The sequence below is a fragment of the Phymastichus coffea genome, unplaced genomic scaffold, assembly GCF_024137745.1.
Source record: "Phymastichus coffea isolate CEN01 unplaced genomic scaffold, Cenicafe_Pcof_1.1 PCOF00115, whole genome shotgun sequence".
NCBI classification, from domain to species: domain Eukaryota; kingdom Metazoa; phylum Arthropoda; class Insecta; order Hymenoptera; family Eulophidae; genus Phymastichus; species Phymastichus coffea.
The window spans coordinates 342,301-370,037 of record NW_026706926.1 but is presented as its reverse complement, the minus strand read 5'-3'; the positions used below and the strand labels follow the sequence as shown (position 1 = coordinate 370,037).

Sequence of the window (27,737 nt, the reverse complement as noted above, 5' to 3'; positions counted from 1 at the left end):
TAATCGACTTTATCCGTGGAATTGCTCATATATATGATGAAATAATAGATTCCTTCTTACCCATCTTCATATACTCGTATATGTTGACTGTGAGGAATCCGTCTCAAAGATGGAATCATACTTATATTTATGTACTTTAAACAGTCGTTTAAACATAAAAAAACATAAGAAACCATAGTAAATTTTATGAATAATAAAAAATTGTAAAAATAAAAATAACAAATTTGAAATGAAATAAATGAATAGTTTATGTAAAAAGTTGTACGTAAATTTTTAATCTATATCACTTCTGTATTAAATTTTTTAGACCAACACCACTGTAAAATGATTGAAGCGCTCTTGTAATAAATTAAACGCATTTAAGTTAGTACCAATGACTTTTTATTACATGAACCATGTTTATGTCCTAATCTATACACGCATTTACTTATTTACATCGATACAAGATCATGACGAAAATGCCACACTTATATCGTTTTTTACCACACAAAGTACAGTAACTACCTTGTTTTAAAATAAAAGAATGTCTGTTTAAAATAAAAAAAATCAACGTATGTGCAATTGTATCTAATAAAAAGGATTTTTTATAAAGACAAACCAAATTGGCAAAATTATTAATAATTATGTTGTATTTATAGATCCATATTAATATAATTTTCATTTTCCGAATTCAAAACATTATATTTTTCTAGTCACAACCAATTATTAATACTAGTATTCCTACTACTTTTAATCTACCAGGTTTAATATCGAACATATTCTTATATAAACTTTGCTATTAATACCAAATTAATAAAAACGATACATTTTGCAACTCATTCTTACGTCATTGATTATGGTAATTTTATGTTACTTTCTTTGGTATTTTTCGACACATCATAGAAAATTTTTAAATAACAATAATATATGTGTTAATATTAAATAAACCAACTTATTAACAGAATACTTGAAATATTTTTTTTCTCATAATGCCTACATGAATACAATGTTTAATCAACAGTAATATAATTTATTATAAAATTACATTCGCCCTTGTAGTACATCCGTCATCATTGAATTGTGATATAATTCCCTGTAAATAATCTTATTTCGAGATTTTTCTTCTCACCTGAATATTTAAATAGACAACCTATATTCAAAAAGTACATCTCATCACAAACTTAACAAATATATGAGTATATTTTACTAATATTTTATGATAATTTCATTGCAAACAACGTTAATGCTTATTATTATAGCGAAATTCATTTGTAAGTCAAGAATAATCTTCAAAGGAAGCACTGACGTGGGGTTTATTTGGCATTCTGCTTAATCATTAATTGAATCATTCTCTGTACAATTTGTAACAATAAAGTTCTTATAATAAAACATTGCTCTCTTCAAATGAATTTGACTAGTAAGCACTATTTTTAAACTATTAATTAACTAATCATACCCAATTGAAAGTTTAAATGATAAAATAATTACTATGATACATTGCCCTAAATAGTCACTTAATGAATGCGTAACTTTCTCCATTTTTTCCTAAAAGCATTAAATAATTCGTTTAATTTCTTACATCAACAAAATGAATAAATTGATACAGTTATATATTATTATTAAAATGTGCGTTTCTGTGTTAAATGCAATGAAAACTGTCCATTATTGATATTGATTTTTATGAAAAATTACTATTACCTAAAAGATGTAATTTTATCAGACACTATTGACTGACACGTGCAATCCCACGAATAACAAGTAAATAGAATGAACATAACGGTATTTTTTTATATTCGGTAATACGTGATGTTAAGTAATGACATTTTACACGATTTAACCTTTGTAAAACTTTCCTCAGACATATTTTCTAGACTTATGTAGGTACTTTCATAAACGTGTGTGCATACGTATTGTTTCTTTCAATTTCATTGAAATATTAAATAGGATTCAAATTTTCAAATAGAATCAACTGACAAACCATTTTGGCAATAAAGAAAACGGTATTAAAACTAATGTGTACTAACGAAACTCAAAATTGTATGAAAAATTATTTTATCTCATGGCATATGTATATCAATCTTTCCTTATTTGTTTCAAACTATCAAATCTACATTTAGCTATAAGTTGAGTTTATATAAAACCTCGAAAGTCTTGAGAGATCATTCGACGAGTATGCTCCACTTCATCAGTTTAATTCACATATTTGGTTTTCGGTCTTACTTTTATTTAAATTGTAATTGTTTTTTGTGATTTCGATGATACAAATTAGACGGAAGTTTCGGCGGAAGTAGTACCATTAGCCTTGAAAGGACTAGTATCTTTTGATCGTATCAAGTCAACCTGGAAGAAAAAAATGTCAATACCTATGTACCTGGTAGTTATTTACAAATGTTTAACACTCAATGTCATTACAATCAAGCCAGTAATGATATTTTTACGTATGTATGATAAAGTATTCGTTTGTGATACATTGAGTGAATATTTTTCAAATACCAAAAAGGGTTAGTAGCAAGAAATGAGTCAATACAAGGCATTCTAATTAGAGAACAAAACTTAAAATTCTAGTAATGGCCCAATTGCAGTTAACATTAATGGTATAAATTTATTTTATGTTACACATTATTGTTCATGATAATAATGCAACTGTTGTGTGCTAACACGTGTACACTTATCACAGCAGCTACATGTAAAAGCGAAGCAATTACTTTTGATGCGCAAACAAATAGCAAATGTCACAGCGCTATAACTTACATAAAATTTGCTTGAAGATATTAGAAGTAACAAACGTATTTCGTATTTGTTATACGTATCTGCAAATATTGACGCATTTCAAATACATCGTATACTTTTGTTATAATGTGAATATGTTACTGTCTACAATGACATACAAAAAACGCTATTGGATCAGAAGAAGAAAATATAATACTCTAAGCAAAAATTGAAAAAGAAAAACGGAAATTTTTTTTTGCAAGTAATATCATTCGGGGTATTCATAACCACTAAGTATATTTTAATGTTTATGCTCCACGATGCTCCAATGCAAAATAAAATTGAATAATGTGTGTTTAGTCACGTTTGATATGCAAAGTATATAAATTTGAAGAAGCTGGTAATCAAGCTACATCCATCTATAAGGCGACTGGTTCATGTCAGCTTCAGCTCACATCCGCGTGAATTTTACTCACAGCCGTGTTACATAAGGTTATGTCGCATGCCGGTAAATCGTGCTCTTTCCGTGTGTTTATTATCTTGGTTGTTGTTTTAGTAGCAGTAGTTGTATTGATGGTAGTAGTGGTGATTAAAATTTTGAGTTGTTTACATTTTTCACCTTGATCGATATTCCACCGTCATCTTCCTCTTCTTCAGTCATCGTAGTTAGCCTTGTTGTCTCATCTGTCGACAGGACAGCGTCTTTTTTCGAATGCTTTTTTTGCTTACCTACACTGCAATTTTTCATCGTTAGCTGGTTCCGCACCTTTACTGTCACCCATTTTTTTCTACCACTTACTTAATCATCTTGGATTGTTTAGATTTCTCGTTTCCTTCGTTCACTTGCTGCCAGATTCCAGTTTTGTTGACTTCCTCACTGATATTTATACTTGTTAGAGGTATTTTCATGATATTTCCATTCGCCAAAGGAATCTGCAGATTTCCGGATGATTCGAAACCAATGGGTTCGTTGTTCTCCTACAAAAGTAGTCAGATGACTTTTAGTGAATAGCTGCATTATGTTTTGGACATAAATCATTAAAAACCAAAAGCCCATGCATAATGAGATAATAAGGATGAGATGCGGAATTCGATGCCAGTACATATATACTACAGGTAAAGGTAGGTGCATGTATGATATAACGTACCGATGTATGATGGACGATAAGAGGGTTGATCGACTATTGCATTGTATTTCGTCTTGTGATCATCAGAGATTAACTTCTCACGATTAAAAAAAACACTTGTACGTACGACCATGAAAAAATGCGTAATTTCGATGATTGCCACTGATTTACTATTTTTATGGTTAATGTAATAAAAGCAGTATCAAAGCAATCACTAGACTATTCATCTGTTTAGAAAGCTCAAACAATTTTTTTTGATAAACCAACAATATTTCATACCTCAAAACGAGATCCAACGACAGGAGATAAATTGGTAGAAGCAAATATTTCTCAAAATTTCAAAAGCTTATAAATATGTTTTCCAATGAAAGCATAAAATTCCTTTTTGAAACTGATTATTTATTAAGAACCTTGTTTTTTTCACAAACATGCTGTTTTTACATTAAAATAAAATTTGACTTTATACTTTCACTGAGCATAACGCTAGGGAAATGGTGCTACGAAATTGAAAGGAACTGACATCGAGAAATTTGTTAGGTGATCAACTTTTCAGTGTATTTACATGAAAAAAAAGAATAAAAGAATGTACGAAACTTTCGTGTATAAGTGTGTATAAATTTGTGAATGATACATCGATGTGCAATTAATAAATTCATTGGCATACCCAGAAAACAAACACTTTTTAGTTAACCATTTTTGTTGTTCTTTTTCTCTTTTAATATAAAATGGGTGTATATATTGCAGGTGTAATGTTTGTTTTTAGTGACAGTCTCGCGTCTGTGATGGAATGTCATCATTTTCATTTTAGTAGAATTTTTGTCTATTAATATATTTTACGTTATCGTTGAAATATTCTATAAATTTGTATAAATTTCCAGTACAAAATCCTAAAAATACAACGACAATAAAGTGTCGGAATTTTATTTCCGTTATTAAAAAACTTGGCAACGTTTAGAAAAAACTTGTTTGCAAAAACGCGAAACTGTCAACGCTAATACTCTTATAGGATTATTTTCAATCGTACTTTACATAAAATAAAATTATTCATGGCGAATTCGTTAAAAGAACATATTAACATTGTGCTATGCCAAACAATGAAAATAATCATGAGAGATCAACAAAGTTAACAAATGTACTTTTTCGTTTTCAGCTATTTTCCTAATTGGCACAATACAAAGAATAACGTTTACGTGAGCCATTGCCACACTCAAATCATTCACGGTAATAGTTCATAACAATCTTTCTAATACTGATCAGTGATTATTCAATGCCATCTGTACCAGACAATATATGTATTCTCAGGTACGAGATTCAGCGCTTCCTTAGTTAGAATCACATTAACAAATCCATCGCAACAATCTAATTACCACTCATAGTTTTAAAAAAAATTCTTGGAAATCAACAAATTCTTAGTGTGCGCATTGGATGGCTTTACTCAATTGAAATGCGTTAGTTCAGTTGCGCGCTAAATTGATAATAAATGACATATAAGCCGTGTAACTAACAAAAATTAGTCTACTAAATTAAGTTTTCCCCTCGTATAGCGTTACTTTATCGTAATCGCAGAGAGCAACAGTGACCACAGGACACGAGGGCCTGGAGTCACTGCTCCTGTGTTATTTACAGGTTATCGCTCTCAATATTCGAGTCGCAGTGCTAACCTCGCCACTCTCCAATTGGCGAAGGTCATCGGCATGTTTCTTGTGATGTTCCGGCATTACATCGTCCAGAATTTTCAGTTCTCGTTGCGTGAACAATAAATCTAAGGATTTTCTTATGCCGATCATTACTACGAGCTGTAACGTAATACACGTTTACTTCATTAATATAGGCTAGTTAAAAATATTATGAATTAGAAAGGTGCTTGAAATGTGTCTCTCACCATAAGTGGGAACAAAATTGATGTGGAGCTAAATGATTTAATGGTCCAAAGGCAGGCAAGGCAAGCGAGTTGTATAATTGTAAACATATGAACTCGTTTTATTGGAACCTGTTGAAACAGTGATTTTCAAAAGTGGTTCTGACTAAAAGTTAAATCAAATAGATTATTTGATATTTACCTGCCGGAGGAACATGTAGTCTGGTTGATACTTTTGGGGCATGAACATAATGAGTATTCTATCGAAAAATTGCAATCCTTTGAGGGATGCAGCACCCATGTACAGAAATACACCAAAGAGCACCGGCATTGGTATGTGCTTTAACATAGGAGTCAGCAGAACCGAACAACCGATCATTAAAAAAATCAGTATATGAGTGATTCGCTGCTCACGAACTCCTAGGAACTGAGGTTTTTCACCAGGTGCAGCACATTCAGACTCTAATTTTAATGAGTTTACGTGGTTTATGGACAATACTGTTGCGGCTACGAACCAGGGCAGTCCCATTAAAGAACAGATTTGTATTAAAATTGCTAGTACAAATAAATCCAAGTGATAACCGCACCCTTTCTGTAATATATACAATATTTAAATTATAATTTTCGAAGAGAGCCTCGTCTAATTTGTAGCAACTCAAAATTACCTTCAATTTATTTTCTTTCCTGTTGACAATAACTGCGGTGATTTGTTGATCCATGAAAATCAAAATTGTACCCAAAAGTGCTGGAGCAACGGCCACAAGAGCACTCCACCATGGATTATTATTGAACGGCCATATTAACCATCCACGCCCTTCTAATGTCGGTTTGAATTCGACTGGCACTTCTAATTTAGGAGTTTTTATACCAACACAATGATCGAGGAGACTCATCGAAAGAATAGCTATTATTACGGCAAAGTCACTTACGACTTGTCTTATCTAGAAAGGGATGAAAAACACGTTCTAATAGAAAGAAATTCAAGAAAAACATTTAAAATAATGTAACAATTATACCTTTGAAGGAAAGAAAAGAGAATTTTTGAAATCTTTCAATTGAACTGAAAGTATAAAAGTACCCATAAAAAGAATAATTGACATCAGAAATACATCGGGTACGTAATTCTGTGTCACACATCCATCTCCAACTAATGTGCCGTTGTAACTCTGAAAAGGGTATAATGAAACTGAGTGAAATCGATTATATTTTAAATCATTAATAAAAATAAAAATTTACCTGACAAGTTGCTTTGTCTAAGATAGACCAATTGACTTTATCATTACCCGATGAATATGAATTGTACGTATTATAAGTATTATTTGGAGGGGTGCACCAGCAATTCAAAAGTTCATTAGTGTGAGTATTGATTGGAAACTTTTTACCTATGGCGAATACGTTTTCCACGGCCTGAAAATCAAACAATTAGTTTAAAAATCTAACTGCTTTTCCACTTGCTTCACAAATTTTACAGCTCAGCTTACTTTATAAATAAAAATAAAGGCAATCAGAGTAGCGAAATTTTCTTCTGTAAATCTTGTTATGTAACAAACTAGTGCACTAGCATCGATTGCCACAAGAGTAATTAAAATAATAGTTATCCACGTGCCAATCCAAAATCTAAACGACATGTAATTCCAGTCATACTTCCTAAGAAAGTAATATTAATGATAATTTACCATTTTTTTTCTTTGTAACAGATCAAGTGAGTATCATACGTACTTGCAAAATTCAAAAACGATTGTCTCGAAAACTAGCACCGGGCCCGTAGACCCTAAAATGGTAAGTGGTTGGCCGGAAAAGAAGCCGTATCCCATGCCGCATACAAATCCAGAGACAAGAGACTCCATGGCAGCCATATTTTTGCCGGTTGCTTCACTTAAGAGTCCACCAAATGTAATGATGGGTGACAAGCAGGCAAAGTAAAGAAAGATAAATGAAGCAACACATTGGATAGCTAAGGCATCTTTGAAATCAGACAGGTAAAACGGTGCTTTTCGTTTAATGTCGTTGACGAGTCCTCCGAAAAGCCTTCCCGTTCGCGATAGACCTGATTCCTCTCGTTGTTTTTGTTCGTCAGCTTCTTCGTCTATATCTTCCTTAACTTTTTCTTCTTTCGGACGTTTTCTTGTATCCTGGACGAAAATTACATTATCATTCATTTAAAGATCATTAAAAGAAGAGAAAAGAAAAGAAAAGTATGATATTAACCTGCGAAGGAATAGCTGCAGGCGGCTCTATCCTTATAGTCGGGTCCCATTCACCCGGTGGTAAAACAGTAACCGCGTCCAAAAACTCATCGATTCCAGCTAACAAATGATTTCTATTTTTTGCTTTATACGCTACGTCATGGAAGACCTCATCCGACATCAACGTTGCCATAGCACGACCGATTTCGTGAAAACTCGCGATACCACCCTACAAAGTTCTCGTTCACAATTCAATAAATCCGAATTAATTAATAATTATATAATCTTTAAGTATATACATACGGTCGGACCAAGTAGGATGAAAATAAATCGGGTGGGCACTGGCACTTCCGTCAAATCACTCATGATACCAGGTTGGCTGAGACGGACAAAAGCAGAAAGAGTTTTTTCGAGAAAATCAACCTCCCCCACGAGGATATTACTGGCTTCAGCCCCAGGAGGTATTTTGCGCATGAAATGCGTATTACCCTGAAAATGGTACGTGAACAAGGTATTAGAATGTATTTGACCATTTGTTATCATTGCTTTACATCAACGTGAAAAATGCGACTAACTCTGTGATTGGCATCCCCATTTTCCAAAGCATTCGCACTGTGATTTCTGCTGATGGACATTGAGCTAGGACTGCGATCCATACCCATACCTCCGGGCTCTTGACCTGTAATCCAACTAGCTTACTGCCTACTGCTTTTTCATTCAATGATTTATATCTAAGTTGCAAAAATTATCCATATCGAGTTGACTGCTTTGGCATATAGCGAAAGTTTCGCAAGCTTTTGGACTTATCACCTTTAATGTAACATGCAGGTATAACTCTTATAGCCAATGTTATAGAGGACTGTAGTTTGCTAGAGTCAAGCTTTTGTATGTACATGCTTCGTGCTTTAGCGAATAACCAATTCTCTATTTTTTGCTTTTTTATCCAATGAATAATGAAGTTTTTAGATTTATTTGTCCCGTTAATCTATTTTAAGTCAATCTAATTGAAGCACGACAAAACCTTACTTTCAGTTAGAACGAATCCCTCGCGAATGAACATTTATCATACTGTTATGCAAACAAAATAACATTATAATCATGTACAAAAACGATCATTCTACGAGGATTTAAAGTCAATTAAACGTATTTGATATGAACTCGTTTGAAGTGCAAGGTGACCTCAATATTAAAAAATAAAATACCAAACTTTTGCTAATGCAGCAGGAGATGCTAGTGCAAATCTAATGGCAATTCGCGATCGATGATTTCCTTGACAAAACGCACAAATCTTTTATTCATCATTCCAAGGTTGTCAAATTCATGTCACATAAGCATTGAGATTGAAAATCAAATGAGTCTATCGATTTATAGCGTGATTCACTATAGTATCAAGGCGTTGTGGATATCTATATACGGTAGTCGCGGAATGATCAAAGACGAATAATTTTACTTGTTCATTCTGTTGTAATATTTTTCTGTCGTACTTCAACGAAAAACAGGCACAGTATAGTTATATAATATACAGATACAACAGAGCATAATGTATAAAATGCTTTGGTATCATGATATACGTATATATAGTTTCAAAGATACTATGATTTGGAATTAATAGAGAGCTATAACTATATGTATATATGTAGCGGGGATATTATAGGGATATGCATGGAGTGCGCATATAACATGATATATCTAGAAGTTCAAGCCTTATTATAGTCGAAGTTACCAGGATTACCGGGTATCGCTAGAAAGCGTCCGCTCGAAGGATTCAGTCCTGCCCCGCCGCCCTGACCCAACGTGGCGGCGATAGCCGGCGCTGAATTCGATTCTTCCACTATAAATCACCAAATAGATATCGTCTAATGGTTTTGTTTTTATTCGTAATGATTTTATTGTTGCATTTAAAGGACAATCGCTTCGTCGTGCGAAATAGTTTATCTGTAGTTCTGTTTCGTTTATAGTGGTTTTATATATATTAGACTATTTTTATCGGAGCTTTTATTATTTTATCTTTGAATATTTTATTTCCCTTTATGTAGAACAACGTCCACAAAGGATTCAATATACGCCAATGAATTGCATCAATCTACTACTGGGTTGTTAGTTGTAGATTAACCGCGAAGTTTTATACGGAAATTAGGTCAATGAGTTGTATGTACTGTATACGAAGACAGAAATTAATGCAAACATTTGTATATACCATGTGTGTTTATATAAATTAAAACATTACCCACATAGCGGACAAGCAAGACGCGTATTGGTAAACATCATGCTATAGATCACATAAAAATAGATTATCTTTTAGTGTGCAAACAGAAGTCATTTATCGAGAGAAGTGGAATATATGTAGAAAATTGACGTAGAAGTGACTATTATATTTTCATGTCGACATATAGTCACTTATAATTAGATATTTTCTAGAAAATCTTTAATGTAATTGAATGACTTCACATTAATGAAGTAACTACGTGTTGATACACATACATAAGAAATGATCAAGTAATGACAATTGATGTGTCAATTTATTACGATAAGATACTGATGCTGTTAAAGATAGGATAAAATGATGATGAATCGTTGGTTGTTGGCAAATCGAATGTAGGCTAAACATTAAAAATATTCGTAAATTGTTCCAAGAGAATATCAAAAATTTACAAATATAAATTTGAAAAATCGAGAAAAAAGGAAACACGCAATGAAAAGATACACCAAACTAGAGAGATAAAGAAAAAGTGAGCGACAACAATGAATTGTAAAAATATTCGGACAAAAGTCAAAACTGGATTGGATCCTAACCTTTTAACGGACACATGGCGAACCAGGTGGTAAAGCCCACGATGTCGGGCATTCCAATTTCATCTATCAAAAACAAGCATAAAATGCTAATCACTTGTTGGTATCTCAGTGCATCGGTTATGGACGGAAAACATCGATTTCCATGAGATACATGCGATTGTTATATTCGCAATATATACAATTGGGTCAAGTGAGAAGCGTTGATAAATTTACGACACCACTTATTCCTAGATGATTTCCAAATTAATAGCTGCGAGGCACGCAAAGACTTTGCCCTCGCAACTCATGGTTATATTGTGCCATCAAAACGCGCCTTACTATTCAATTTATCCGCTATTACTCTATTTAAGCTTCTCGCCGTAATCCTCGTAACTGGAGAGCTGTTCACAAGCATCTGGTTAGTTGCCTATAGCTATTAAATTGTCAGTAATCACAAGCATAGCACTGATTAATTTTATCCCAACAAAGCGTTGTAATCATGATGCTGCTTTTACCATGATGTTAATCGCAACACCCATATCGAGAGCATGCACTTGATATGATTGGTTTCATTGGAGTAACAGCTACGTTTCAAGATATTTATATCTACATGCTTGCGATATGGACTCGAAAATACAATGAAAGAGGCAGAGAGAAAGATTATGGTAGTACATGGCTTTTTCTCGGGTCAAGCAGTCGGATTATTATGATTGTTGTTGATCGAGGAGGCATCCGACACTTGGTAGTTAGCAACTGGCCTAAACAATACCTGGAACCAATAGATATGGGCCCTTGAGGTCTTTGGCCTCTTTGGAGAGTAAAGCCGTGTTTGGATTCGGGCAGCTTGTACTCCTGGCCACGGAGGCCGGCACATAAGCGTCGCCGTGACGCTCCTGCAAATCTGACGTCAACAAGGCATGCATACCACATGAACATCCACAATCTGTAAAAGTTTGGCCGGGAGGTCGTATGTGTTTCGGTAAGTTGTGTTGGTCAAACAAAATCAATAATCATAATAAAAAATCATACATAACAAAACAAAATCATAAATAATCATAATGTGGCAGAGTATAAGGCAACTATAAGGCAAGAAAAGTGGAAAATAAGACAATGAACCAAGCAAAGTATAAACGAAAAAAAATGAAAGTTTAACAAATCCTTGTGGAGTGTCTTGAGAGTCTCGGGCCTGGTTCGTAGAGGAGAGCAAGTTCATCCAGTTTGCGAGTATCGAATGGTATAGTCATGAGAGGCATATAATTTGTTTTGTTACGGCAGTTTTTCTTGTCCTTATTCTCAAAGGAGACGGTTCATATATGGTATATACAGAGACCGAACGAGAGAGGCGATCGGCTGAGAACTTACTCTTGGATGATGAGTGATTGCGCCCAATTTCGGCGAGGGACCTGATAATCGGCAATCTCGACATGTTGTTGTCCTTGCGTCTCTCGAATTGATGTCGGTGTCTGACCAGCAGCGCCTCGCGCACCTGCACGCAATCGAGTATTTAAGCGTGCGCAATCTCCGGTCTACGGCGTACGCTCACTTTCTGCCGCAGCCTATAGACACTCACTTTGTCGCGAACGTCGAGTGATAGAGCACTTTTGTTGGCCATATTGTCGAGCACGAGGTCGGTGATTTGCTCGAGGCCGCTAGCCTCCATGTCCAGCATCACCGTTCCGTTGAGCAGCAGACTGCGCAGTTCGAACAGCGAGTGCAGAGACAGAGTCGCCACGTGAGGTTTGCTCCAGCGATTGCCACCTTCCTCGACATCCTCCTCGAACTTGATCCATCTGTGCGAAATGACAGAAACAAAAACAGGACCGATGAGTGCTCTGCCCGGCGCAAGGAAGCTTGAACGATCGATGGGAATGGTAATTGCCTGGCGGTCTCCTTCCACTCCATCTCGTCGCCGTCTCTAACCAGCTCCTCCATCTCGGAAAACAGCGGGTGCGACTCATGGGCGTCGTCCCCGACATCTTCGCCCAGAATGAATTGGACGCGTTGGGCCGGTGGCGTTACTGCAACAAACATAGCGCCCGTCCGAGCGGACATTCGATCACACTGGCTGCCTTTACTTTGTCGGGTGCAGTGTGCACGAGTTGGTTGAACGCTCTCAAAAACACCAAATAAGTGGCATTCCTCAGATAAAAAAACGTGAAATATAATCTGTCATTGTCGGGGTAAGCGATAAATGCCGATAGTCGCGAGGATACTTTTTTCTTTCCCATATTGACTATCGATATCTATTTGTATGATATCTAGAGAGTGGCTTCTACGTCTCTCACTCCGCGCAGCTATACCAAAGCATTATACATTTGCATAATTCCAATTATTTTCCACTGACGATTGATTCTTATTTTGAGCGCTTCTCACGAGTATCGCTTGCCTCTTGATTTGCGCGTCAAATCTATCTAACTAATGGAAAGTCTAAGTAAAATTGTCTGCTCTGAGTGTCATTGCCAACGAGCAAAAAACATAGAAATATAAATGTCAACATAAGCGTGTGCCAATCAATCAGTAACATCCGAGCAACTTGTAACGCATACGATACGCAGTGTGAAGTTGAAGCAAACAGAGCCGTCAACGAGGATGCGTTTATGTATGTGTAATATATTACAGCCAGCTCGCATAATCGTTTGAGTTATTGTATATTAATGCTCTTGGTAAATATGCTAACAAGGTCGGGTTTGGCTCCGATAATCAATGCAGCATTCATAAAAATTGCATAATTGAACGTTACATAAATTTTATCGCGGCCGTTGCATAGATAAGGCTGACGGCATTTCATGCTCCGTTGAGAAAATACCAAGCATGCACTCAGTTACAAATGGTGGCAGTTCTGCGGGATTGAAAGCTGACTGGAATCGAGGGGAAGGAAAAAATTATTGGGAATAGTGACGGTTCATGCACTTCTGATTCATGCAGCGCGATAACGTGCAAATGGGAAGAATAGAGGAAACAACAGCAAAGAGTGCTAGCATGAGAGAGAGAGAGAGAGAGAGAGAGAGAGAGAGAGAGAGAGAGAGAGAGAGTAGAAAGTTCGTGCGACGTTCGAGTGAATTGGTGTGCGGCTTACATATGAACTCGCCGTCGGGGTCGCAGATACTCGCGAGTCGACCCCTTCGAGCCATCAGCAATTGCTGCCCTGCAAACGAGGAGGAGTTGAGAGAATGGCTGCGGCTACGACTGCCTTATGCCGCGAAATTCGGCCTGGCTCTCGTCACTAAAAACTCTAAGCTCTGCGCGCCGTCGACACATGTGACTTGAGTACATACACCCATCGAGCTCAATTGCTAAATTGCTGCGATTTTCTCGCTCTGCCGCCACCGACGCCGCCAGCTATGTTTTGTTACTTAAATTAGACGACTCGTCAAGCATTAGCCTTATCCGGGGTAATTAATTACCCATTTTCTACGCAATGCTTCGCACAACGAGACCTACTGCCACTCTGCCATTTTCAGACGACCTATTTGTCTCTTTTTTTCTTTTTTAGGGCGGCGTTCCTTATCTTCACTTTTTAACGGAAAGTAAAATACTTTGCAAAATAATTTATTTAATTGCACGAGATAATATGACAAGGTTAAATGTACAATTAATTAAAAAATTACAATGCTTGCACGAAGTTTCTACAATGAAAGCCAATAGATTAGGAAGTAGTTTTAGTAGCCATATATCATATGCTCACTTTTTAATTTTATCGGTGCCAACGCGGAAACGACTAATCTTATAATCTTATCGTCAAAAAGTAGTATAAAACTATGTTTTGTAACCTCCCGGGTTGCGTTCACTTCATCGTCGTCGTATATAAGTGCAAGTAAGAAGGAGATCTAAAAGAAAAAAAACGTGTGTCGCGAGTCATTGTAGTGCACGAAACAATAACACGCCAGCATTGAAAAGCTTTTCATCTAAAGGACGCAGAAGTACCTCCGAATTGATCTGTAGTTATTTGCTTAGAAAATAAGAGAAATCCCGCGTGGTGAGAGTACAGCCCGTTGCTTTTTTTTCATCAATCGAGTTTCAGCAGAACTGTTTCCGGCCTACCTTGACCTACGTCGCGCGCGTCTCGTTACATATACGCGCAAATGTCTTCTCCTCTCATCCTCGATGGTTTCTCGACAAGCATGTTCGCAGGTCTAACAACCTTCCTCCCTGACAAGTGGTTGGCTCGCTGCCACCAATCATCGATTCGTGTGCTCGTGCTTGCAAGCCGTGTCACTTAGCACGATTGTATGACAAGCGAACGTCTAGTTGGCGTCAAAAATCCCCGACTAAATAAGTCATATTGCCAGCGCGTGCGTGTTATCAAGAAATTACGCGAAACTCTCGAATGTTCCGAAACTTTTAAGCTTTCCTATCATTCGATTTGATAAATTCTTCAGTTAAAGTTGATGAAGCTATTATAAGGGTCCTCGTAAATACCATTCTCGAGCGTGTCGTCAGCCAACGTCCAAGTTCGTTTTGTTATTCCATACGTTTTAAAAGTCAAACTCATTAATTAAATGGAAGTACTGATTTGAAGAAAATCGCTACTAATGGCTTTGTTGATAATCGCATAACTTTCATTTCCAAGCTGCGCCGGCTTCTGTACATTCTCGACGTTTATCTGAAGTCGAGAGGTGTCCCTGGCTCGGTATACATCCATTAAGTTCCGACGCCAATCGTTTCATAATTTGTTAAATAATTAGAGTCTAGCTTTAGTGTATTTTCATTAGATTATATGCAGCCACGCATGGTCTAAAAATGTTGCGGCAGAAGAATAAAAAATCAAATTTGTACATTGACCTAAAAATAAAATCCGTTAGACACGCGTGACGCAAACGACACACGCACTCGGTGAAAGCTCCGGCATATTAATTTCTCTTGTCGCGAGGTATTCAACTGATAAATTATATCACCGTAAAGTCCGCTGCTCTGTGCAAGAAGCTGTAAAAAAAAGAACCAGGCAGAAAAAGGATCAGAGATGTCGTTACTCACTGGGCCTGTCGAGGTCCGTTTCGTCCTTGCCGTTGCCATTACCACCCTTGGAATGATGATGCTTGTGGTGGCGACGATGCCTGCGCTCGCCGGGCAGGTGCACACCCACGTAGACCGTGTGCGCTCGGTGACCTAAAACGGATCGAACAGCCTCAATAGTCGGCTCCTCTCTCACCTTCTCCCTGCTCATTCACCTTTTTCGTCCAATTGTTTTTGTCGGCGACAATGCGCGACGTTGTGCCTCCCAATTGAGTTTGCATGCCCTCGCGGCAGTTCGCGCCGGTTGATTTGAAATTCAAATCGGCTATGCAAATACACGCGCGCACGGCGCTCGCAACAATAGCGCACTCGAATCTCGAGTATTAGTGGTCGCGTGCGGCGGCAAAGTCAAGGGCTGCTAACGATTTTCGAAGCACCGGTATGTATGCACACACGAAGAAGCCAGATTCGTATAATGCTGTGACCTATATAGGCAATCGTCTTCGAGGTTCGCGTCCGTGTCCCGCCGAGCATTTATAGAGCGAGCCAATAAGCAAGAGGATTGTTGTCGTTCTCTCTCTCTCTCTCTCTCTCTCTCTCTCTCTCTCTCTCTCTCATTCTCGTGCGCGAATTCGATGATTGAGCTTCGACGCGGCGGGGAATCGACTTTTATTTTCAGTGACATGCGCTCGATCGCCCCGATTTGACGTCATACTGCGGATTAGACGAGGGTGATTTTTATATGGCTCGCTGTACGAGCGTACCACAGTTTTTACTCTGTCGCTGGGACAATCACAGACGCGACCTGGCTGCGAAATCAACCCTTCCCCAGAGATCGCTCTAGTTCGCTAATCCGATGAGGATCGGGCAACATGTCGATAAATGCTTTTTTATTTAATGAAAATGTCAGCGTTTTCGACGGCTCGCCGAGTGCAAGAAAATTACACGAAACTGTACACGGTGTTGTCACCGAAACACCGGGACCGAAGACAATTTTCTTCCGGAGTAGATACATAAATAGTCAAATAAATAAAGAAGTTACCTTCAAAGTCCTTTTCTGTGTAGGAGGCATGAGTAATCCGCGCACCAGGGTCTTTGGGTGCCTCGTCATCGCCAGTGCCGCCACCACCACCAGCTTGTCCAGTCGGCGCTTGGTGGCCACCGCCACCACCGCCGGTTCCAGCCCCTGGCTGCATCCACGGTCTGCGACATCAACGCGCAAACGAAGGCATTAAACTACAGCGACTAATAGAGTTGCGCAATTAACGACTCCGCAACGTAGGAAAACTAGACAGAGTTCTCTAAACAGTCGCCTTCTCTCTCTCTCTCTCTCTCTCTTTCTCTCTCTCTCTCTCTGTTAATGCAAATGTTTGAAACGCCTAATTAGGCTGAACAGGTGTTCTTGCACACCGATACTAATTGCGCACGAAAACTCGCGTGTGCTGCAGCGAAAACGCGTTGCCGGTCGGCGTTTTTAGCGTTGCTAATTTTCCGAGAAAAAGGAAAATAACAAGAAACACAAAGTGCGCGTATTGCGCAAGCTATACCGCTGAACCTTGACATTTTTAACGAGCGCTATTGACGTGAAAGTATTGGATAAGTGCGGGTTGAGCTGAGCGATCGCCGAGAGCGCCGGCGCGCCGCGCTCGGATAAAAGCTCGCACTCGGCGAGAAAGCCACCGCGCGAGGCCGGCCGCTCGGAAAACCTTCCCAGCGCGCTCGATTTACTCTTCCACCCCCGACTTGTACGTTCGCTGGGCGCGCGCCTGTCCCGACGAACTGCCGAGGGAACTGCAGTCTGGCGTTCTCATCTGGAATTTCGATGCCTCGGCCACGTCGCACGACCAGGAAGCGTTTAAAGAATTGCGCGCACGAGGGCCGATTACGTGGCCTCGTGGAAATCATTTCCTTGGCCTTGCTGCGATAATCGTCAAGGGACTTACTGAATGCGGCAATCGCCGTAGCAAGATGACAGGTGGTAAGCGCAACAGCACTGACTTAATCAACAGCTCGCGGTGCTGAATTATTGTCAGTTTTGAAGAGACGTCCAAGCTAATCTATTTCGCGACGTGATGTTTCGAAGAAGGAAAACCAGCTCGTGTATTTGAAACGTCAAGTCAAACACGAACTTCAAATTCATTCTCTATCATAAAAATTGTTTGCGAAGCTGAAGATAAACAAAAATTTATTTCCCGCATAAAGAAAGATTGACTGTAGGACGTTGATAATAAAAAAACAAAAAAAAAAAGTATACTTTAATATGGGAACGTCATTTTGTAGTATCTTTTTAAACGCTCGTAATACTTTAACAACGTAATACGTGGTGAACGATAAGTATTCAGCGATAAAAGACAACTGCGGGTAAAGTGACAAAAGTGCGTGCACTGTGCTTTTTTTCGTTGTCAATAATGGTCAAAGATCACGAACAATAACGAACTGTGAAAAAGATAAGAGTGCTTTCCCGACTAAGATAATATTTCAGTCGAGAGGCGCGCGAGTGTAGCTTTTATCTCGAAGCTGCACACTAATAAGCATCGTAACTAATGCATCCGACCGCGACACACTTAATTCATGTGTATCGGCGGTCCGAGCTTTAGTCTACGACAGCCGAGCTCGAGCCGGCTGGGTATACGACCCGAGCGCGCGCAAAGTCAAATGAAGCCGCGATGCTAGAAATAACGGCGACAGGGTGTGGAATACACAAGACGTCTGCTGACGAGTCGAATCGAGAGAACAGACGTGCAAGGAGCTCTTGGAGCTGGCTCGCGTCCGTCTGTCGTTGTAACGCCACTGTGCGAGGCCACGTTCGGCGGCTTCGTTAGCGACGGCGACTTTTCCGAGTGGAGAGTCGAAAAAGGCGACGGTCGAAACACTTAGCTCGCATTACGTGGACGTGACTCAGGCCGTCTGGCGACGACAAAGAAAAGTGCATAATCCGCTATTAAAATGCGCGCATAATGTATGTGCCGATCTAGGTCAAGAATCCGAGCACGCGAGTGCTGGAAGAGGTCGACGGGCGGCACATCTGGTTGGCAGCGGTGACGCCGACAACTTGTCGAACTTTGGCGCGCGTGCACGTGCTCGCGAGGATAAGCAATTCGCAAGGCTGCGCGAGCGCCTCGTCGTCTTCGGTGCTCAGAGTGCCGCGGCACGCCGGCACTGTCAACAATCGCGTTAGAGCAGCGCCTGGCAAATTCGTAGGTGAATTAATGGCTTCCTATTTAGCGGTCAAGAGTGCGTTACGCAACAGCCTCGCTCGCAGAAAGTTGATTCTATTCACAAACGATAGCCGCCGCGCGCACGTATAGCCAATTTGCCAGCCGAGCGCTTTTAGACGTCAGTCATCTTTACGGTTTTGGATTTAATGTCGTTACAAGCGCGTTATATCATCCCGCTATGTAAACACAATAGCGTCGCGCAAGCAGAAGCCGTTGGATCGGCAAAAACGAAGTAAGCTGCACTTAAAGCCTTCGGCGGATCGGCGGATCGGCGGATAGACACACATCAAAGCACGCACGCACGCGTGTATATTTAGCCGCGAGAAATTCATAGATACCTCCGTATATACGAACAGCAGCGGCTTAGTCAACGGCAGCGCTAATTAGTTTTAATTGGTTTTTCTTGGAATGCGCTTCGAGCGCTTTCCAATCGTCCGAGCGCGAAAATAAGAGGCGCAAGTAAAGAGAGAGAGAGAGAGAGAGAGAGAGAGAGAGAGAGCGCGCGAACCACGTCGTCGCGGAGTTTTTCACATTCGCGCGACGCCTCGATTTCCCCCCCAGATCCAGCGTTCCGCGCCCCGAACGCTGTGCCAGGCAAAAGTTACGCAACGCACGCGAACAGGCGCGCGCGGCCAGCTTTTCGACCGAGCGAGGCACGAGTCTGCGTACGAATGTCAAGATCGCCGCTGATTACGCGTCCGTCAAGTGGACAATTACCCGCGGGCGATTATCCGCGTCGCACCGCAGCGCCACATTTGACACATTCTGCCGCGATCGTCGTTTGCGTCTTGGCTACGCCAGCGCTTGCGTATGCGCGCGCTTAATAATATCGCGCGACCGAGACGAATCGGAATCGAGCCACGAGAGGAGCGCCTGCCGCGCGCTCGCGATTTCGGTTTTTTAATTGACGCGCCGGAGTGCACGTCGTCGTCGTGATCGTCGTCGTCGATACCCACCCGTTATCCCGCGCTCGACTCGGATCGAAATTGGTGTCGCGTGCGGCGACCAATGAATTTTCATCCCGAGAGCGATTCTCCGTGTGAATCCTTGCACGGAACTCCAATAATTAACGATATCGAACTTCCGCATGATCGAAACCATTGAAAAGTCCTTGTCGCGTTTTCCTCGTGCCGAGTACGCAACCGCGACAACCCGCGCAGAGGCTCTGTACTGGAGGTAGACACGCGATTGTGCGGACTCTCCAGAGATAAATAGCTACTAATGCCTCTCTCTCTCTCTCTCTCGCATAGTAATGAGCTGCGCCCTATCCTGCAATTTTTCGCTGCGCTCGCGAGTATCTTGAGAATAGGGCGACTTCGCAAAAAGTGCACTTGTTGAATTTACACCAGTTGCGGGCTTTTCCGCGAGAGCGACGCCGAGGGGATATGTCCTTCGCAGAGTTGCAATTTCGCGAGAAGAGAGAGTGAGAGAAAAAGAAGCGTAATACGATAAAACCTTGTGTAAACGCTGGCGTTGATATAGCTTTTCGAGTGTGTATACATACAAAGTAGCCGACACGTTAGAAACGCGAGATTGAGGCACTTGCCGCTTAAAGGTGCAACTTGTTACTTGATACTGATATATACTTGACTGCTTTTACGATCGTTTGCATAGTATACTTTATCTGCGGGCTTGTAAATGCCACTGGCAGCGCGAGTAAAGAGTGTAAGCTCTTCGTTGGAAATTTGGAGAATGTCGAACGGTTCGTATTAATGTATTACAGTAGTTTTCGAAATTTTTCGAGGTCAGATGACGGATTTGAAAAATTCATGAAAAAGGACTTTATCAGAGATATGGCTTTTATCTGACGTTGGAAACCTTCTCAAAGTATTTTCGGTTGCAGTTGAGTAAATTTGAAAATATCCCAGAGAATGATCGGGCCACCAATAATTCGGCATGAAAGCGTAACAAATATTTGTATTTGAGCTACGAGCAAATGAAATCCGATTTGTTCTCAATTCGTTTCATTTATGTACGAGGGGCGTATGAATCATACGTGTGCGACCGACGCATCGACAAAAGAACGGTGATTATTTTGGTTTGCAATTAAAAAAGCAACAGCGGCTGAATGTGTGTCACTGAATGAAATGATCGCAAGCGTTTTTATTTATAGATATATTACCGATGCGTATGTCTTTGGCAACATTGCAAGAATCGCGTGGGCAAAAGATTTTCACACGGACGATAGAAAGTAAGAAGTGGCAGAAGCGAGTCGCGATTTCCTCTTGCATTGCCTCATGCTCGCGCCTACGAACGAGCGTGCATCTCGCCGAGCAGGCCGACAGTCACGAAAGCGCACGTGATAGCAGTGCTCTGCAGTGGAAACTCCGGGCTCGTGGCTCTCGTCCACGCGCGCACCGTTCGTCGAGCTTTTTCTCTTTATCGCGAGGTGGTCGCGCGATCGTCGGTGAGCCTCGGACGCCGTGCCAAAAAAACTGCCGAGCCTCTCCCGAGCGAGCGCGGCGACTCGCGCACGCCCCCCGAGCGCGCGGACAGTCCGGCCGCGGCCGCGCCGACGACTGCAACGATTCGCGCACGCAACGGCGTTAAGATAACGGAAAAGCATTGTTGAAATTGTTATCGGCAATAGGCCAGCTTACGGTTGACTTATCGTCGACGTACTTGTGTGTCGAGAAGCTCATGGCTGCAGAGTTGCGATCGCGCACTGGTCGCTGCTACGGGCGGCACTGCACGTTCATCAGTCCGAGCATCTTCTCAACTGGCTGACACTCTCGCGCTCGGGATTAAAAGTCGAAAAGATCTCGTCACAATCGGGCGTCACGCGCGCGCGCGCGTGTGAGTGCGCGCTTTGGCTGCGCAGCGCCGACTGGCTTTTTCACTTCGGCGGGCGTTTACTCGATAGACAACGTACGTACGTACGTACGTCCGTTCGTCCGTCCGTCCTCGTTGCCTCGCCGTGCCGCGGCAAGAGAGCGACTGCTCTCTGATAAGAGGAATGCGCTTGTGCTCCTCCCTGCGCGTTGTCCACGCGTTAATATACTCCGGGCATTGTTGTTGTTGATTATCTCTTCCCTCCACCCGCGCGCGCGCGCGCGCGCACGCACCGCCACCTCGCTCGCCCGCAGATGCGCTTTTCGCGGCTATTTTTAGCGCCCGCGGCTCACGGCGTTCGAGGTGCGCCAGAAGAGTGTACGCGCTGTTCTCTTCGGACGCGACGTCGCCGGCGATCCGCTCAATTACCGACAATCGTCACGGAATTCGCGCGACTTCGATTCCCCGAAGCTTGCTTGCCTTCTCCATCCGCCTCTCCGTCTGTTTTCTCGCTCACGAAGTGCGAAATCCAAGCCGAGTTTCATAAAAAATCCGGCGAGAAACGAGCGTTCGTCGCGCGTCGAAGCCTCGTCCACTGTCCCCGCGGGGGCCGCGTAGTGAAAGGCACGAAATATCGCGCGAGGTACGACAGCCGTCGATTATCGGCCCGGAAGACCGTTCCAACTAATGCGGCATTAATGCACGATCTTTTCGTAGACGGTCTTGTGCGCTACTTGGAATCGGATGCATATATTCGCGGCGTCTCTACAGCGTCAATCTTCAGCTCTCGCTCGCTACCGGCGGGAGCACTTTTCTTATCTTTTCCCTTCATTCTCTCCCTTTTTCTCTCTCAAAGCGTACTCGTACTATTTCCAAAGCTGCACGTGCCTGACGCACCTCGTCGTAGTCCGAGGGCAGCGCCCGTCGCTAGGAAAGACATATCGATCGAGAATACATCTCTCGAGCACGCAGTCGGTTGTGACCGCCTCAAACCGGAGATAGCTGGTTAATACTCACCTGCGGAGAATCTCTCGCGTATAGCTGTCTGTCGCGATCACGTATATATATCTGGCGCACATAACGCTCGCTACTCGACAGCTCGCTCGCGCTCCCAACAACAAAACTCCGATAAGCCGCTGATTAATGCTCGCGGCGGCGGCGGCGGCGGCGGCGGCGGCGGCGGCAGCGGCAGCGGCTACTCCTCGCACTCATTTGCCTCGACGGACGCGTCGAGCTGTCTGCTCGCAGTCGGAGCTTCGGCGAAGCTCTTTCACGCTCCGTTTCTCTAGGGGACGCCCGTGCCTTTTTTCGTCGCTGTATTTCAGCTGGCGAGTCGTCGGCGGCGAGGCCAGCAAGGTAACCGAACGCGTTATCGTGCGAGCGGCGCTATCCGAGGAAAGCTCGCGATTTCTGTAGTTGAGGCATAAGCCCGCTCGACAAATAACACAGCCTGTTACATCATCGGCTCTCTTTTTTTCCTCGCCGCACGCCTGCGTGTTTTCTCAGCTGTATGCCAAAATCGTTGGCACATTTCTCGAAATCGCGAAGGTGAGAGAAAAAATCAAATGAGATTCCGAGCGAAATTCCGATGGGCGATGTATGCGTTCGTTGATTATCGTCTATAGGCTTTTTTTTCCTCGTTTTCGTAATGGGTCACGAGTGCTTTGAGCAGAGCTCTAATTACCATTCGTTGAAGCTAGCACTTGGCGAGTGTTAGCTAGTCGAAAACCGAGAAAAAGTAAGCAAAATAAGCGCATTATGCAGAGCATTTCCATAATTGCAGCGTTGAATGGACTTCAGATTCAGTCAACAGAGGCCCCTTTTTCACGTCGCGGCTTTCCGAACAGAATTTTTTTTTAGACGTAAAGCAAATGTACGAGTTGCGGCGTCACTTCGTTTGCAGTCATTTCTTGCGCATTCTTCCTAAACTTTGCATATAGTTTAACGATTTTTTCAACAAAATTCGTTCCGCTAATTTTATTTAATTCTGTCATTCGCTGTTCAAAAAAAATTACCCGATACTCGGCTGTTGTGTAGCGTTTCTTTGGTAAGAACATTGTACGTTCGTTGAAAAATAAAACAATAAATGAAATCGTAGGACTTTGCATATGAAATCGCGCAGAGCAGATCAGCTTTGATCTTACATTAAAAAAAATTTTTTTCCTGACTCGAGCACGTAAAAATGAGAAGCATTACTAAAAGCTCATAAAAACTTTCATTCTCGGTCGTTTTGAAACTCTCTGACTGGCAATAATATAGTTTTATTGAGATACGTCCAAGGAGACACGGCGATTTATAGCCATAACGAATAATCCAAGCAAACCTTGTATAAATTTTAATAAAAAGTAAGGTTACTTAGAGAAAAATTAAATATCTTTCAATATTATTCTTCCCCGGCTGTGAGCGAAGTAACTTCATCACATTTTTCTGATATGTACATATATCCTGCGGGTGACGTATTTCTAAGTGGATTACGCTTATCAGATTTTTCATTTGCAAAACATGAGAGCTTAGATTGGTCGCAAGATAAGCAAAGCAGGCGATCTTATCTATGAAACTTTCAGATTAACTTTTTAACTTTTGACCGAAAACGAGGGAAACGAGAGAAGAGAGAAAGCTCAGTTATCATGTAAGCCATCGCGATTTTTCGACGAAAAACGTGCGCTCGCAGCACGACGAAAGTGTCATCGCCTCGATAGACCAGTTAAAGACGAGCAAGAACGGAAAGGCTAGAAATAATAATTAGCGTACAGCATGCCACGTGCACCTAGAGCCACGAATTCGCCAGCGATGTTGAAAAGAAGCAATAGTTGTGCAGAGCGCGCCGATAAGCTCACCTTGAGCCGCGCATTTTGCTGACAACGAAGGTCCTTTCGAGAACATCTCTGCTGTGCGAGAGAGAGAGAGAGAGAAAGAGAGAGAGAGAGAGAGAGAGAGAGCGAGAGAGAGAGAGAGATGAGGCCGCCGCTCGATGCTAATCTCATCGCAAAAGACTCTCAAAGCTTTTCAATTTCAGCGAGGACATTGGAGTTTCCTGGAACTGTTCGCTCATCAAACTTTCTCGCTCGCACAATCGTTTCTATAACTATCCGCAAGCCCAACGATCGATGGCAAGCTTTCGCACAATGCACGGTCTAACTTCGTTGCTCGACAAAATATAAAGGGCAGAGCTCGAGTACAATATGAGGAGGCACATCAATTACAGTATAGGGCTAGACGGCGCTGCGAGCGTAAAGCGAGATAGAGAGAGAGAGAGAGAGAGAGAGACTCACCCTTCAAAAGCTGCTGCTGCTACTGTTGCTACTGCCCGGAAAAAAAGCCAGCGGACCTACACAGGGATGTTGATTGAAAGCTCGTGTCAATACATCGGCGGTCAAACAGAACGGAACTGAAGAATAAGTCCAACGGCGAAGAAGAAGAGGAGGTGAGGAGAGTAAGCTCCTAGAGGATTTTCTCCGGGTCCTCGTTCTCCTCGCTGAGAGTCAGCAGCATCCTCCCTGACGGACATATACATGTATCACTCGCGCCTGTCACTCAGCCCTGAGGTTCCCCGTCGATTTCACGCAGCCTCACGTGCGCCTCGCTCGATAATCTTCGCGGAGCTACTCCCCCCGCCCCCGCGCCGCCCCAAGCAAGCAAGATACGCGCCCAGAACGGAGAAGCTCGCACCCTTGACCCGTCCGTGCCCTGCTCCGTGTGCCGCCCGCGGGTCGTGCGACTGGGCAAACAAGCCGGTGTCACTTCGCCTTTGCATTCGCGCGCCTAGCCAAGGAGCAAAGAAAGCCAGCAAGCTCGCTTCGATTTCTATGGGCCGTGCGCACGACCTTGCACGCGCGCCCGCTCATAGACCCGCTCCCGTTTTCTGCCTCGTGCTTTTCTTTCCTCCCTCGCTCGATCCATGCCGCAGCGCGAATCCACGCGACGAAGCGACCCAGCAGCGAGAGCAGCACACGGCGTGGGACAAGATCAGGTGGAGAGCTCGCGGCAACTGCCTGTCGCACGCACCGGCAACTCCAAGGGTTAGCCAACAGAAGAAGCAGCTGTCGCACGCATGACACGCGAGAGTAGACTACTTACTACCTTCGACGAGGCAGCAACGACGGCGGCGGTGGCGGCGGTGGCGGCGGTGGTGGTGGTGGAGGTGGTGGTAGCAGCACCAGCGCGAGAGGGAGAGTATTGATCTCTCGCCGAGGCAGCGAGAACGGGTAGGCGCGCAGCCGCACGTTCGGCTACCCCCCGGTCGGACGGGAGGAGAGGGAGAAAGAGGGAGCGAGCTTGCGAGCTTTCGCGCGCGCACGCCGAATGCTCGTGCCGCGGCGGCCTTGATTGCTGCCGAGCGAGCTTGCCGGTAAATAAAGATTCAGATCTGAAAATCATTACGCTGGACTCCTCGGAAGATCGTTCGTCGCTGCAATCCTATTGTCTCGTCGGCTTCTTCTTATCCTGGCTACGCTTTATCGTCTTCACGCTGCGCTGCGCGCCTTTTCTACTCTCGAAATTAAGCGTTCCCAGTGAATTCCAATTCAATAGGTTATGATATTTATCAGCCGCCACAAACTTGGAAACGTACTACTTCATTTTGGAAATTTAATACTAACGCGTAGTCTATCTATGTCAAGCATTTCGAGTTTGGACGGCGGGTGCCACGATAAATTCATCAAAGTTAGGGACTATGTGCGATGCAGAGATGCAGGAAAAAAGCTGACATAGCTATAAATTGTATCGATCTCAATTAACCCCTAAAACTAGCGTATTTAGATCATCTCAAGGGGTCAGCTCATTTGCACAGCAAATGCTTATCTCGTTTCAAGGTCCGCGCCTGTCAAATACGTCACAATTTTTCAGGGTTCTCTTTTGAACTTTTCTCGATATATACATTTTTTTTCGTTTTTACAAAAAAGTTCATCGTCGGCTTTAGTTCCTCGCAATGTTCTTCCATCGCGCGTTCACGTGTATCTGTCGGAACGGCGTGATTCTCTCATTCCATTGACTTCCCGTTCCTTCACCACAGATCTAATGCGTTCGACCCGCGAACTCAGACGTGTTTTTGTCTAAACAGGCCTGACAAGCGAAGCAATGCACCCGGGAATACGGTCTGGCAGCAATAGAATAAAGGTCATGACGTCCAGACGGCAGCAGCCGTGGTTTGGTGGGGATCGCGAAGAGGAAGAAACGGCCCGATCCAAAGAGCAACGTCCAGGCTGCTGGGGGCTGCTGCGAGATGAAAAAAGAGGCACTTGCGTACGCGCCGGATCGATGCGAATCGTGCACACATCCCAACCATCAACTGTTGCCCTTAGGGAGAATCACTCGTTTGTCTATTTTTGAGGCGACATTTCTGATATTCCACGACTATTTCCTTCTCTCTCTCTCTCTCTCTCTCTCTCTCTCTCTCTCTCTCTCTCTCTCTCTCTCTCTCCACTGGATTATTATCGTCTTTATACAAGTGGCTCCGCTTTGTCATCATTTTTTGCAGATGAAAATGAGATGTCGCGATATTCTTGATTGTAGAGGCTACATGATAGATGTGTTCAGTTAGCGAATTGACTGAATGATTTCTATTTTCGTTGATACATGTTCGAAATGTTTATTAAACAAATACTGCTTACTTTAAAAATACAGCAATCGAGCATCGTTCTTGAATATTGGCATCATCGACGAATAAAAAAAAAATCGCGAAGATATATAAAAAATAAAATGACGATCAATACTTGTGTACCTAAGCGTACTTTATAAAACACTGTGTAATTAAACGATATACCGCTAATATAATGCCGTCAATTTCTACACATTTTCGATTACATGATTTTAGTGTTACAAGTATTCGGCCAAAATGAGACTCTTTAAAAAGCTTTTGAAACTATTTTAACAGCTGTTGTTTAGAGCGAATATTAGCATTTGTCGTATTTTTGAGATAAATCGATTTTATGTAGTATTTACAGAGCAATAATCTGTTGGCGATTGTGATAATCGAACGATGAGTCGAAAAAGTAACTTTATTTTTGACTCGCTAGATATACAATTTTCAAAATTGTCAAATATGTAATGCAGATTGGAATGCTAGTTTACTGTAACATCTGCAAACGGAGTAGGGCTCGACAGATCTGCTGATTATGAAGTGTACGATGTTGTCGATTTTTGATTTACGAAGAAAGCTGCGATG

At 42.1% G+C, this 27,737-nt stretch overlaps 1 protein-coding gene across 3 annotated transcripts; it reads right to left on the bottom strand.

Annotated features, from left to right (window-relative positions):
* Positions 1-259: 259 nt before the first annotated feature.
* LOC131670774 (electroneutral sodium bicarbonate exchanger 1) lies at positions 260-25,652 on the bottom strand. 3 transcript variants are annotated; one of them, XR_009302474.1, is made up of 25 exons: positions 25,580-25,652; positions 24,847-25,071; positions 21,425-21,776; positions 16,627-16,787; positions 15,606-15,737; positions 13,708-13,776; positions 12,511-12,649; positions 12,202-12,421; positions 11,994-12,117; positions 11,401-11,574; positions 9,583-9,690; positions 8,435-8,538; positions 8,163-8,348; positions 7,882-8,088; positions 7,393-7,805; positions 7,155-7,320; positions 6,910-7,080; positions 6,690-6,839; positions 6,339-6,614; positions 5,876-6,265; positions 5,698-5,805; positions 5,477-5,611; positions 3,488-3,666; positions 3,165-3,422; positions 260-2,319 (listed from the first exon to the last, which is right to left on the bottom strand). XR_009302474.1 is itself a non-coding variant. In XM_058946674.1 (25 exons), the coding sequence occupies exons 3-25, from the start codon at positions 21,442-21,444 to the stop codon at positions 2,245-2,247; spliced, it is 3,831 nt and encodes a 1,276-aa protein (XP_058802657.1). In that variant the 5' UTR covers positions 21,445-21,776; positions 24,847-25,071; positions 25,580-25,652; the 3' UTR covers positions 262-2,244. The 3 variants fall into 3 exon arrangements, 2 of the variants coding, with proteins under 2 accessions (XP_058802657.1, XP_058802659.1); XM_058946674.1 differs by having other exon boundaries at positions 262-2,319; positions 3,299-3,422; XM_058946676.1 differs by having other exon boundaries at positions 262-2,319; positions 3,308-3,422.
* Positions 25,653-27,737: the final 2,085 nt, after the last annotated feature.